The sequence below is a fragment of the Lagenorhynchus albirostris genome, chromosome 5, assembly GCF_949774975.1.
Source record: "Lagenorhynchus albirostris chromosome 5, mLagAlb1.1, whole genome shotgun sequence".
NCBI classification, from domain to species: domain Eukaryota; kingdom Metazoa; phylum Chordata; class Mammalia; order Artiodactyla; family Delphinidae; genus Lagenorhynchus; species Lagenorhynchus albirostris.
In genome coordinates, this window is record NC_083099.1 from 72,663,292 (window position 1) to 72,677,787 (window position 14,496).

Sequence of the window (14,496 nt, forward strand, 5' to 3'; positions counted from 1 at the left end):
TTTAGTATGTTGTATTTTTGTTTCCATTTGTCTGAAAGTATTTCCTTATTTCCTTGTGATTTCCTCTTTGATCCACTAGTTATTTAGGAATGTGTTGCTTAATTTTCAACTATTTATAAATTTTTCAGATTTCTTTCTGTTACTGACTTCTAATTTCATTCCATTGTGGCCAAAGAACATATTTTTCATGATTTCAATCCTTCTGAATTTACTGAAGCTTGTTTAATGCCTTAATATACAGTCCGTGCTAGAAAATGTATTCATGTGAACTGGAGAAAAATATGAATTCTGCTACTGCTGCATGAAGTGTTCTATAGATATCTATTAAATCTTTTTTTGGTTTATAGTGTTATTCACATCTTCTATTTCCTTGTTGACCATCTGGCTAGTTGTTCTACCCATTATTGAAAGTATTTATGTCTCTATTATTGTTGGATTTTCTATTTCTCCCTTCAATTCTGTCAATTTTTGCCTCATGTATTTTGAGGCTATACTAAGTGCATATGTTTATAAGTATATGTCTTCCTGATGGATTGACTCTTTTATCATTAAAAAACGTCCTTTATCTTTAGTAATTTTTGTCATAAAGTTTATTTTATCTGATATTAGTATAGCATTCCAGTTCTCTTTTGGGTACTGCTTGCACTGTTTATCTTTTTCTATCCTTTTACTTTCAATCTATTTGTATCTTTGAATCTAAAGTATTTCTCTAATAAACAGCATGTAGTTGGATCATCATTGAAATTTTACATAATAAAAAGTTTTAAATAAATAAGGCCAAAATACATAGAAAGACGTAACCTCTTCTGGAATTGAAGAAGCTATTATATAGACAAAATATTCAAGAACAGCCATTAAATTTTTGGAAAAAACAGTAACAAAGGAAAACTTGTCCCACTGGATATCATAACAGACTATAAAATTTTACAACTAATACATTAACAATATTTGCAAGAGAACAAAAAATTACATTGGTAGAAAAGAGTAGAATCCAGAAAAAGACCCATGTTCGTATACATATATGTATATGCACGTATGTGTATAATTTTAAATCAATGGGGAAAGGATGGATTATTCAATAAAAGGTATTAGGACAAGGGCTTCCATTAGGAAGAAAATAAAATAGGATTATCTCCCACACTCAAAACTAAATCCAGCTGCATTACATGAAACTAAAAATTGCTAAAAATAGAAAATATCCTATAATAATGGGAATGGGAACACTTTTCTAGGGAATACACGAATGCCAATTTTTAAACTTCTGTATTATAAAAGACACCATACACACACTTAATGCAAATTTAATTAATGCAATAAAGCCTGTGGCTCAAGAGATGGAGTAAAAGAGTGAATTCACTTCCAAGTCCACCACTTGAAAGTCCACCATTAAGAAGTCAGTTTGGGCTTCCCTAGTGGCGCAGTGGTTAAGAATCCGCCTGCCAATGCAGGGGACACGGGTTCAAGCCCTGGTCTGGGAAGATCCCACATGCCGCAGAGCAACTAAGCCCACGTGCCACAACTACTGACCCTGCGTGCCTAGAGCCCGTGCTCCGCAACAAGAGAAGCCATCACAATGAGAAGCCCGCACACTGCAACGAAGAGTAGCCCCCGCTCTCCGCAACCGTAGAAAGCCCGTACACAGCAACAAAGATCCAACGCAGCCAAAAATAAAATAAGTAAAATTAAAAAAAAAAAAGTCAGTTTAACTTCTCAAAATATCCAGTTTGGTAATTTTTAAACATTTTAAAAACAAAGATAGTAATTCCTACATCGTAATACATTTTAGTATTAAAAGAGATGGTAGCTATAAAAGCATCTAGTATAAGGTCTGGTATGTTATAAAAGCTTGTTCTTCCTTATTTCAACTTATGCTGGTACTACATTAAATGAGGAATTAGAAGCTGCAATGAGGAGTAGCTGGGTTCCTGTATTTTGGTTCATGATAAAACTATTGATACTTTATAATGCCATTCTACCACTTCTGAAATAAAAACACATTTTGCTTCATCTCTTGCCCACTGTATTTCCATGTATATAAAGTACCAATTGTTAAGAGTGTATACCGGTTCTAAATATGGAAGGTAAAGAGGCAAACCAGCCAGGATTGGCACCAGCTTAAGAGCAAAACATTATATGTATGTGTGTGCACATGCACACACTTATGTGTGCATTTATTTATTTATTCCAATGTCTTTCAACCATTAAAATCTTTCACCCTAAAACATCTTTTTAAGATTTTTATCCTAAGTTGCTGAACAAGGATATCTGAAATAGAATCAAACAAAAAACCTTCAGATCAATGCAAAATAAACATTGTTAAGGATAAAAAATAAATGTACCAGATAAAGACTGAATATTTTTATATCTGAGGAATGAATTAGAGCAAAAATCTTCCACAAGTCAAAAAGCACTTGGGACCTCCCGGGTGGTCCAGTGGTACAGAATCTGCCTTCCAAGGCAGGGAACTCCGGTTCCATCCCACACGCCCGGGACAACTAAGCCCGCCAACTGCTGAGCTCGCGTGCCTCAACAGAGCCCACGCGCTCGGGAACCCACGCCCCACAGCTACAGAGCACACGAGCCCTGGAGCCCACGTGCCACAGCTAGAGAGAGAAAACCCGCACGCCACAACTAGAGAGAAGTTGGTGCACCGCAAGGAAGAGCCTGCACGCCACAACAAAAGGTCCCGCGTGCCACAACTAAGACCCAAAGCAGCCAAAATATAAATAATTTAAAAAAAAAAAAAAAGCACTAGCAGGGGCTTCCCTGGTGGCGCAGTGGTTGAGAGTCCGCCTGCCGATGCAGGGGACACGCGTTCGTATCCCAGTCCGGGAAGATCCCACATGCCGCGGAGCGGCTGGGCCCGTGAGCCATGGCCACTGAGCCTGCGCGTCCGGAGCCTGTGCTCCGCAACGGGAGAGACCACAACAGTGAGAGGCCCGCGTACCGCAAAAAAAATAAAAATAAAAAAGCACTAGCGGAACCGCCATCTTCCAGTAATTCGCCAAAATGACCAACACAAAGGGAAAGAGGAGGGGCACCCACTACATGTTCTCTAGGCCTTTTAGAAAACATGGAGTTGTTCCTTTGGCCACATACATGTGAATCTACAAGAAAGGTGATATTGTAGATATCAAGGGAATGGGCACTGTTCATAAAGGAATGCCCCACAAATATTACCATGGCAAAACTGGGAGAGTCTACAATGTTACCCAGCATGCTGTTGGCATCATTGTAAACAAACAAGTTAAGGGCAAGATTCTCGCCAAGAGAATTAATGTGCGTTTCGAGCATATTAAGCATTCTAAGAGCCGAGATAGCTTCCTGAAACGGGTGAAGGAAAATGATCAGAAAAAGAAGGAAGCCAAAGAGAAAGGTAATTGGGTTCAACTGAAGCGCCAGCCTGCTCCACCCAGAGAAGCACACTTCGTGAGAACCAACGGAAAGAAGCCTGAACTGTTGGAGCCCATTCCCTATGAATTCATGGCACTAAGGGTGTAAAGAAAATAAAAGACCTGGACTGTAAAAAAAAAAAAAAAAAAAGCACTAATTCAACTTTTTGTTTCAAACAAAATTTCACTTCCTGAGTGAACCATATGTTTATATAAAGGAAAAAGCACAATTTTTATTAAAATTTTATAAATTTACAGTTTAGGGCCCAAACAAGTTCAAACTTCTTCAACAAATGTTGGTCAAAATGGATAATTCCCACTTTAGAAATGTACACTTAGATGCATTCACTTTCCTGCAGATTTTAAATGAACAAGATTTTCACCTTTAGACTGGTTTTTTAAAAACTAAGAAGGGAACCCAAAATTACACAATGAAATGTGCCTTCCAATCTAAAAACAAAACAAAATGTTCACAGGAATGTAAAAGTAACCACGGACTATTCAAATTACTAAAAACAATGTTGCAACTGCAACATCCTTCTCTCCCTATTTCAACCAGTCTTCCTGTTTCCTTACCAATTTAATAGGAAAATTAATGTCTGAAGCTTGAACACTGATGAAATTTTTCTTCAGCAAGAGCTGCCATTTACATTGATTCTACAACATTCAAGGCAGTTATGTCCACATACCAGACTTAAACGCCACAAGATTCATTTGTGAAGGATAATAAAAATAGGAATTAGATTTAAAGCAGCACAATAGATCAGGACACTACAAGGAATAAATAGTACAGCTGCCTTGCTCTCAAAAAAACAAGCCCAGCCGCCACAAATCTTCTCTTTTGATACAAACACTTCAATATATCACTCATAAAGTGCACAATGCTTTTAAAAGTTTCACTTATACATAAGGCATGTGAATAAAAAGACTTCTGAAACATTATTTTCAAATGCTATAGAAACCTACACAGTAATGGGATTATAGGAAAACTGTAAAAATTAGAAGTGTGAATGATGAGACTTTTATTTCCTGGCATTCTTGCCTCTATTGCAAATTTAATCTAGTCTCACAAATGTATACAAGATATTAGAGTTCTCTGAATCTTGGTTTGTCTTCCCAATTTGCAGCCAACAGCAACTGGAATACCGGAAACAACTCTAGAAAATCCCTAACATCCTAATTAATATAGAATATAAATTACATTCAAGTCTAACAAACGTTCACTATAATATTCCATACGACTTAATCAGTATCTTTTCCTCTTATTTTATATTCAATGATTCTTTTATTTTAAAAACAAAGACAGCACACGGTTTGTGACCAACACCAGGGATTAGAAGCATTTCCAAATCACTTCTCTCAACTTTTTTTTTTAATGAAATTTAAACTGTGAAACAAACTGAGCACAAAGCCACATTCTCTAGGTAAAAAGTGCCGTGATTACCTTGTTACCCAGTAATATTAACAACAATTTCACCAAAAAAGTAGAACTTTTTAAGGTACACTTTAAAAATTACTTCCTTTGCCACACAGTCCTGGAATCTAACTTGCAAAGCTGTCCTAAACAATCCATTTGTATCTCCTCTGAGTCCATCAAATCACGCACAATGTAAGTTTTAAAAACTAATACCAACAACAACAATCAAATCAGCTGTACGTTTTTACAAGCAATAGCCCAAATAAAATTAACACCAAAAAACAAAAAAAAAAATCAAAGGACATTCTCTTAGAAGTAGGAGTTCCTTAGTTTTACAATAGTTTTCTTTGCTTTTCACTGAAAAGAAAATGGCAAATGAAATTAACAGTGATAACGATGAGAACAGTTAGTTCCCAGGCAGAGGATGCAGGAATTTACAACCCAGGCTTGGCCTAGAGATCAGCCGGCACACACACATCAATGCTCAGGGGACGCTTTCAAGACATGTCACTATCTAACGGAAGTTCTAAAGGCCTTATTTTTAAGGCCTAAGGACAGCCCTATAAATGCACTGTAAAACACAACCTAGCAAAACTCCATTCTCCAAAACAATTCAAGAGTTTCCTACGATGCCCGAAACCGAAAGAGTCTGTGCTCTGGACACCCTCAGGACTGCCGCCTCTCTCAAGGCAAGGTGGCCAGCCCATGTGAATCGGAGCGCCACCACGTCAGTTTATGTGACAGATCCACTGGGAGCATCCGACGGGGATGGGGGCCCTCCCGGGCCGACGCTGCTGGAAGAGGAACAGAAATGCCATCTTCAGGGCCCTCCTACTTCCGTTCTCAAAACAGAAATGCACTGTTTCTCCTAGTCCTCACCCCTCAGCCCGGTACCTCTCGACAGCGGTGCCCCTCCGACGAGCTTAGGTGTAAAGAAAAGCCTATAGTCTCGGACCAAGGTGGACAGAATGCTGTTGGTCAAAGGACTCCCATCCCCGAACTCCCGTGCAAAATCAACCGCCAGCGCCTTCCGAGGAGACCACCCCAGGCAGGAGACACGCCAGCAGCATAAATCAACATCCCAGTTCGCCCCCCACTCCTTCACCCTCGGGGTAAAAGGAACTAAGTGAACTGCAGGAGGGTGCCCTGCAAGCTCCCTCAAAGAGGGGCTGGGGTGGGGGTGGAAACGAAGAAGCAGCGGAAGGAAGGGGAAAGGACGAGCGGCAAGAGGAAGGGGACGAGAGCGCGCACCGCAAAGGGCACGAGTCTTCGGGGACGCGGCTGCATCCCAGTTCCCCGGAGCTGGTGCGCCCCGCCTCTCGGGCGCTCCGCCCCGGGCAGAGAGCAAGGAAGGGGGATAAGGAGGCAACATCCTCCTCTGGCTCAGCCTCGCCCCTCACGAAGGGCTAGTCGGGGCTGTCGTGCCCTCTCCGGGTCGGGAGCGACGGCATCCGCAGCCTGCCCCGTCGGAGGGCGCGGACTACGGGGCCTCCCGCGCGTTCCGCGGTCTGCCTTTCACGCCCCCACCGCCGGGGGAGGCACCTCCGGGTGACGCCGGCCCGGCGCCAGGCGGCCGCGTCGGCTACCTGAAGCGGGGCGAGTCCTTCAGACACTCTTCGAAATCCACCGTCATCTTCATCCTGCCTCCGCTTCGTCTCGCAAGCGGCGCTGGAAGAGCCGAGGGAGCCGCGGGAGCGGCTGCGCTGGGGACCCAGACGGCTACGGCTGGCGCACGGCCGCGACTAGCGCTGCGCAGAGCTGCGGAGGGCGCCTCGCCCGCTGGTCATAGCAGCCGCGAAGACAGCGGCGGCAGCGACGGCTCCTCAGGCCCCAGTCCTGCCTCTCTTCCTCCCGCCCCCAGCAGAGGACCGACCTCAGGGAAACGACCCGGAGTGACAGCCCCAGCCAGCCAGCCACGAACACGACGGCCAATGGGAGGGGCTTCCGGTAGCACCGCCTGCGGGCGCTCGGGCAACGCGCCTGAGCGACGGTAGCGGAAGCCAATGAGCGGCGCGACCGTGGGAGCCTCCTTGCCAAATACGTCCCGAGGGCCAACCAGGATGCGCGGGCGTCGTTAGGCGGGACGAACCGGTTGCTGGGAGGCCGGCAGCTGAGGCTCCTTGGGAAGGAAGTCACGTGGCTGCGCGCCGCGCTTCCCCCGGAGCCCCCGCCTCTTCTCCTGCTTCTCCAGCCCCGCCCTGCTGAGCTGCCAACAAGGAGGAGCCGCTGCCTGCAGGTCTGAGGAAGGAGAGCTGCTTTTCAAGGCAGCTTTGGCAGAAATCTGAAAAGGGTAAAAGAGTAGAGATTATAAAAGGAAGAGATGGTCTAAGCCACCACTTCCTTTCAGTGTAGAGAAACCGAGGCCAGGAGAGGAGCGAGGGTAACTTTAATGATAAAATCCGTCTTTCACTTACCGGCTTCATCACGTAATAATTTGAAAGTATCTCCCATGTATTGATATATATTTTCATATAACCAGAGACTACTTTCAGAAGGAGCTGGCATTTGGGGTGGGCATGGAAAGATCAGAAGGATTTAGACAGATGGGGGAGGCAGGGCGTTTTGTGTGGAGGAACCGTTCTCAAAACCACAGAAGACATTCCTCCTTACTGACACCTTTCTCTCAGTAGCCTTTGCCAGTTCTAAGATGATAGGATTCTGAAAATGCAGGCTCATTTACTCAACTTGCAACACCTGCCCTCTGATACACGATTTTTCTAGGAGCCACTGTAAGATACTCATCTTCTGATCCCCACAATAATCCCACAATCCCCTACTTCTGATTCTTAGATGCCACGGACTCATGGCATGTAAGTAAAAAGTACCATGGATACATTGTATTTAAGTATATACTTCTAAACTCAACCTAAAAACCATACCTGTAAAAATGCACAGGGAGGGTTAGAACAGCATAGTGGCTCTGGAGGTAAACTTCCTGGATTTGCCTGCTAGCTTTCTCACTGCAAAATGAAGGTAATACCACTGATGTGACAGAGTGTCCTGAGGCTGAACAGATAAGAACTCAAGTCAACAGTGCCACATAGTAATCATTCAGTTAATGTTGGTTATTATCATAATTGTACCGCTTTCTTCTTCAGTACCATAAGCAGAAGTTAGGTTTAAGTCTTCTCACTTCCACTGCCTAAAGTCTTATATAATAACCCTTTTGACCATCTGGTTAAGCATAGCATGATGGCATGCTGTTTTTCATAACGTATGGTTATATCTTGATCTCTTCATCACCTTTAGAAAGTAACAGCATACTTTTGAGACATTTCAAAGAATATACGAGCATTATATATGTTTCTTCTTTGTTTATAAACTTGGTTTCTTTTTTTAATTGAATTGCATAGCCCTAGAATCTACACAGCTTCTCTTAATAACTAGAAACTATTTGGCAGTTAAACATTCAGTGTCCTCAGACACTACAGTTAGTCAAAACAACCTCTTCTTAGATTTGTAACTTCTGTGTCAAATTTAGAGAGTTGGCCATTTCTACATTTAATTGTATTCCGTATGCATGACAACTAATCTGTGTATATGATATCTTGTTGTTTCAATGACTCAACACAATGTAACCTTTTGGAAGACCCCTAACATGACACTTTGAGATTCAGATTAAAATTCAACTGCATGGCACCATCAATGCAAATAACTAACCTAATTATCAAATGAACATCTTTCTGTGGATGGCTAAATTTACATATACCTAGTTAGTGATAACGCTGTCACAATTTTTCTTTGCCCTGTGATAAAGCAAGCATTTTGGGGTGTCAATTGTAAGATACGTCTTAAATTGAGAAATATTAAAAGTGAGATAGGGTAGGAACATTGAGTCTTAGAATAGAATTACAATATCATTATTCTTATAATAATGGAAACCAAGGCCCCAAGATACAAAAATAACTTGCTAGGTGACTCAGGCCCCATGATCCAGACTCTTAACTGCAAACTGCCCACTCTCCCTTTAGAATTCAGCCTTTACAGTTGTGGCTCTGTCTGCCTGTGAAGCATTTCCTTTTCATCTCTTTAAAACGCAGCTCAGGGCTTCCCTGGTGGCGCAGTGATTGAGAGTCCGCCTGCCGATGCAGGGGACTCGGGTTCGTGCCCCGGGTCGGGAGGATCCCACATGCCGTGGAGCGGCTAGGCCCCTGAGCCATGGCCGCTGAGCCTGCAAGTCCGGAGCCTGTGCTCCGCAACGGGAGAGGCCACAACAGTGAGAGGCCCGCGTACCGCAAAAAAAAAAAAACAAAAAAAAAACGCAGCTCAGATGCCACCTCTTTCAGGAAGCCTTCCCTGTTTGCTGAAATACAGACCTCTCTTTTCAACACACAGTGAAAGTTAGTTACCAGGCCCAGTCTACACTCTTAGATGATATAAATGATCAAAACTTAAATCTCTTCCAAATTTCTTCTCCCCAGACTTCCTAGTTCCTTCCTCCAAACCCTCTGGAACCCTGCATACCCACAGCCCTTCCCAGAATGCTTCTGATTTTCTCTGAGAATACTTTTGACTATACATCCTCTCGAGCAGAGGTTGTTCAGTGCCCCTTCTCTGATCTTTCTGAACCAGGATACATAGTCGACAAGAGTCTAACTCTTGACAGCAACTTATAATTTATATTCCACCTTCATGTAAGAATTTCTTCTTTGAGGCTAATAACATCTAAATAAACCACTGTCTTACTTGCCTCATTGCTGTTATCTACCAATTTCCTAGTAGCCCCCTCCCTTAGCCTGACTAATTGCATTGCAAATTATCTCAAGAAAAGGGAATTATGATGAAGGTAACCATTAGCAGTTACTAGAACTGAGAAGCCCAGAAACTCAGGCATCTCTGGGCACTGGTTTCCCTCTCTTAGCAGCTGTATCCTCTCTCTTTCTCACCTACTCCCCAACTCCCACCAGTTTCCTCCTTGCTCTCTTAGGGATTCTGTTCCCCTGTGAACCTGGCTTGCATATAAGCCCTCACTGCTAACTTGTTCCTTCAACAAGTTGGTTGTCAGATGGCTATAGGGGCCAAGCAGATAAAGTAAATGAATGAAGCTGGCCAGGTGTGAGCATATGGCGTGGGAAAGGCCATGGCGAAGGGGAAAGCAGGTGCCCTGTGTTCTACTTGGCTTCAGTTTTTGCCATATCAGACTTTTGAATTTTACAAGAGAAACCAAATAGCCAGATTTCAATGTGAAACCTTCCAATTCTCAAACGTTGGCAACCCATTCAAAATATTATAAAACATCGCACAGGTCATAAAAATGTATCCGGGCCACTCTGCAACTTCTGCTAAATATTTCTTGACAATTCTTGATGTATCCTTTCAACCTATGCTCCTAGAGCTTATCATTTTAACCTGTTTTCCAATTCCCAGATCCCAGGAGAAAATCCGATTAACGCAGCTCATCTTTTCATGACAGGTCACACAGGTCCCTGGCAAGCAGATAGAAGGGCAGGATCACTCAACTTAATCATTTGTACAGGAATGGTGTCAGGATGCAGGATTCAGGACAGCTGACTACTAGACAAGGAAATTTCCCTAAAAGAAGGTGTCGATGGCCAGGTCCCATAAAACGCAGCTAGTAAACTCTCATCCAAGACTTTGGGCTCTCACTCACAGTCTTCCAACCCCAATTCCTACCCTCAGCTAAGGAGATTTCAACATTCACTCATTCCTTCTTCATTCAATAATATCCATTGAGCATGTACTCTGGCCAAACCCTGTGGTAGGCTCTGAGGTTTACAGGTGAAATAAACAGTGTCTCCCGTCTAGAGCTATCAGACCAGAGGGGGAAATATGTGATTAGTTCTGGGCCAGGGGCAGGCACAGGGGGCTACTCATACTCTGATGGTCATTTCTCCCAGTGAAGGAAATAAGGTTCTCATACCTCCACAGATATGAGGGATCTTGAAAAAGATCCAAGAGAAGGTGTGGAAGGTCTTTCCAAGGACCTTTAATCACAGAGAACTATGTGACTAAAGCACAGAGGTAAACGGTGACCAGATACCAAGGACCTTGTCTGCCACACTAAGGAATTTGTATCTTAAAGCAGTGGGAAGCCACTGGGAGAATTTAAGCCTGGGAGTGAGATCTGGTTTGAATTTTAAAGGACAGTGGGGCAAGGGGGTGGGGGCAATTTCGAGGTTTTCAATCAAGGCAACTGCAATCAAGAGATGTTTAGGGGGCTTCCCTGGTAGTGCAGTGGTTAAGAATCCACCTGCCAATGCAGGGGACGCGGGTTCAAGCCCTGGTCAGGGAAGATCCCACATGCCCCGGAGCAACCAAGCCCGTGTGCTACAACTACTGAGCCTGTGCTCTAGAGCCCGCGCGCCACAACTACTGAAGCCCGTGCGCCTAGAGCCCGTGCTCTGCAACAAGAGAAGCCACCACAATGAGAAGCCCGTGCACTGCAACAAAGAGTAGCCCCCGCTCGCCGCAACTAGAGAAAACCCGTGCGCAGCAACGAAGACCCAACGCAACCAAAAATAAATAAATTTATATTTAAAAAAAAAAAGATGTTTAGGAAATACAGTTAAAAGGTTCTGTTGGCCAAATGAATGTAAGGGAGGCAATGAAGACTGAACCCCTAGGATGACTCCAGGTTACAGGTTGTGGTGACTGGTAGGAGGTGGTGTCATTCACACAGAGAGAAGAAAGGTTATCTCTTTGGCTCAGAATATGTCACTCCAGAAAGTCCTTAAATGTTCCCATGTTAAACTTTGTCTCACCCAGAACATTCCGTGCACAAGCTCAACCTTCAATGTTCCCCGCTGTCTCACTCACACACATTCACTTCACACCCCAAGTCCCGACCCCAGGACTCTCTCTTTAAGGCTGTTGGTATCCACCTGTCTGGTCTTCCTCCACTACTTCAACAGCTTTTTTTTTTTTTTTTTTAATCATGCTCCCTACCTCTCCCTAGGTCATACCCTGGCTATTTCACACACCCAGCACTGGATCAATCCAAAGATTTCCTTCATGATGCCTCCCCCGCTAGTTGTTGAGCAATACTGGAGACAATTTATATCTTAAAGCAATGGGAGCCATTGGAAGAGTTTAAGCAGAGGAGTGTGATGTGATCCAATTTGTATGTTAAAGGGGGCTGGGTAGGCAAGAGTTGAAGGCTTTCACGGCTGAGACTGTATCACTGCATTCAGTAGTTCAAGACTTGGACACTACATACTTAGGCGTTTCAACTGTCTTTGTATTATTTATGTTGCCACATCCCTGGCACACTGACACAATGGCTATTCCCAAACTTTGCTAGCCAAGCTGTGGCCCACGCCTCCATGATCTGTAGATAATTTTGCCTCTTCACAAAGAAGACAGGAGTCATTAGGTAGGAATACTCTTCCCAGCCCTGCCCCGCATACTCATCTACATTCCCATCTTCCTTACTTCTTACCCACCTATCTCAGAGGAAAGTGTATCTTTTCCTTGTGCTCCAGACCTCACCCCTTCCATTCTCCTCTGAGAAAGGTTCTTTCTCGGTATCCTCACCCTTTCTCTCCACTGACCTTTCTTTTCTCTTTGAAGAAAAGAGAAAGAAATGGAAGCATATATCCTCTGTATCGGTAAGGATCATTTTTGTTGTAAGAGAAACTATTTGAGTAAGGCAAAAATAAAGAGTTCATGATAAAATAGGATGATTTCACCTGCAATGGAGATGACAGGCTTTCCATGGACCTTGAGAAGTAGTTGGAACCAGGCCCTGTAAAGCCTGGATGCTCCCTCCCCTCTGTCCTTTCCAAACATCTGCTTTGTTCTTCTGCACACCTGAAGCTCACTTCACCTGACTGTCCGGGCCCAGCTCCCGAGATTAACCAACCAACTGGCAAGAAAGGGTTTTCTCTCTTGACCCAAATTCTAAATTTCTTGGGGGAAGTATCAGCCCAGCTTGGATGATGTACCCCATCAAGGGCCAACTGACCACATCAAGGGGACAGCCACGTACAAACATAGCTTCAGAAGCCTCCCTCTGTGACCATGTGGATAGGGGATCAGTTAGCAAAGAAGGCAGACAGGTGAGTTGAGTAAACCCCCCCTTTGGCTGTTGCCAAATCTCCCTCCATTGCTTCCTAAGATTCTTAAGAGCATAGTCGACACATTTTCTCCTCCTGTTCATTCCACTATCCACTGCATTCTGTTCTCCACTCCCTACCCACCCCCATCAGCTGTTTTCAGTAAGGTCACTTTCCGATTGCCAAGCCAAAGGACACTTTCCAGTACTTATTTTTCCTAACATCTCTTCAGCGCTTGACACTCTTGGCAACTCTTTTCACCTTGGAAACTCATAGCACTCTCATGCTTAAAATTCTTCAGTAGTTTATCATCACCTAAAGCTATGGTTTTTAAGTTTTCCTTAATCATGGGGCCCTTTGTTTAAAAGAAAAAGTCTTTCACTAGTACCCACTATTAAATGGGTAAAAGCAGAGTTGGTGTGGTTGAATTAGGCGTGGGAGACCCAGGCCCCTGCCCACCTGGGCCCACTCCGCATTCCCAGATGACCCACCAGTGGACTCCAAAGAGACCTCACAGCTCTACGGAATAGAATTTGAAAACCACAGATCTGTAGGATAAACTCCAAATTCCTTAATTTCAAAAATCAGGCCCCGTCAACCTGCCAACCTTTCCTACCTTCTTTGCTGCCCATCTCTCTACTCCAGACAGGTTCAGCCATCCACGAAGGGATTCTTTCAGTGGCTTTGGTGTGCTTTTTTCTCAGCCCCACCGTGGTACATGATGATTCCTCTGCCTGAGTGGGCCTCCTTCCTCTGTGTGCCTGGTGAGCTCCAATTCATTATTTGTAAGTTGGCTTAAATGGAATCTCCTCAGGTGCTTCCCACATGATGTGACTTCTCCTTTGTGTCAGCACATAACTCCATTAGAACAGAGTTCAGTTCAGCTTTATAATTTGAGATTTTTATACTCATGTTCTCTTCAGACCTGGAGCTGCTGGGTGGTGACATTATGTTCTTTTCACCTTTTTAGCTCTGGAACCTAGCCTAGTGCCTGGCACTTACTAAGTGTCTGATAAATGTTGAGTAAATAGATGTATTTCTCTCCCCAGATGATCTTTTTCTTATTCGCATCCCCATGGTTACTTCCCCACCAGATTATGGGTAAGTATATACTTCCCCACCAGATTATGAGCTCAGATTACAATACTTATATGTTAGGGTGATGGTGAGAACTAAATAAGATATACATAAAAGTGCCAAACAATGCCTGATTCATTGGGAGTTTTTCATCCTGGCTGTATAACAGAATCCCCTTTAGAGTTGTTCTGTGTTTGTTTGTTTTAATGTAGACTTGTGGGCCCTACTTATTAAATCAGATTTTCCAGAGGTGGTCCAGGGCATAAGTCCCACAGATGACTCTGATGCACAGCCTTCATAATTGAAACTCAGTACATGCTACCTAATGTTCATTTTGTAACTGGCAAAGGTCCTGTTGGGTCTATACTTCAGTATAGTCTGTACCCTCTGCTGCTCTTCTTACTTCCTTCTGCCCCCTTCCCACCTTCCTGCCTTTATTACATAGTAAGAAGACTTACTCTTTGCCCAACTACGACCCCCACAGATCCAAAACACCAAAGTTTCTAAGATTAAGAATCAAGAATGTAACTTCTTGATCTGGCTATGGTCTCTCTCTCAGCGCTTTCCTGGAAGTGCTCTCTCATAACCACCACAT

The 14,496-nt window shown here is 43.7% G+C and overlaps 1 protein-coding gene and 1 pseudogene across 2 annotated transcripts in view; one reads left to right on the forward strand and one right to left on the reverse strand.

Annotated features, from left to right (window-relative positions):
- The window catches only part of ACAP2 (ArfGAP with coiled-coil, ankyrin repeat and PH domains 2), a 162,999-nt gene extending 156,266 nt beyond the window's left edge, over positions 1-6,733 (reverse strand). For both annotated transcript variants that reach the window (XM_060150341.1, XM_060150340.1), the window contains exon 1: positions 6,396-6,733. In XM_060150341.1, coding sequence (XP_060006324.1) covers positions 6,396-6,448 — 53 coding nt within the window. In that variant the 5' untranslated portion in view covers positions 6,449-6,733. The remainder of the gene's footprint in view (positions 1-6,395) is intronic.
- LOC132520551 (large ribosomal subunit protein eL21-like) lies at positions 2,987-3,501 on the forward strand (annotated as a pseudogene).
- Positions 6,734-14,496: the final 7,763 nt, after the last annotated feature.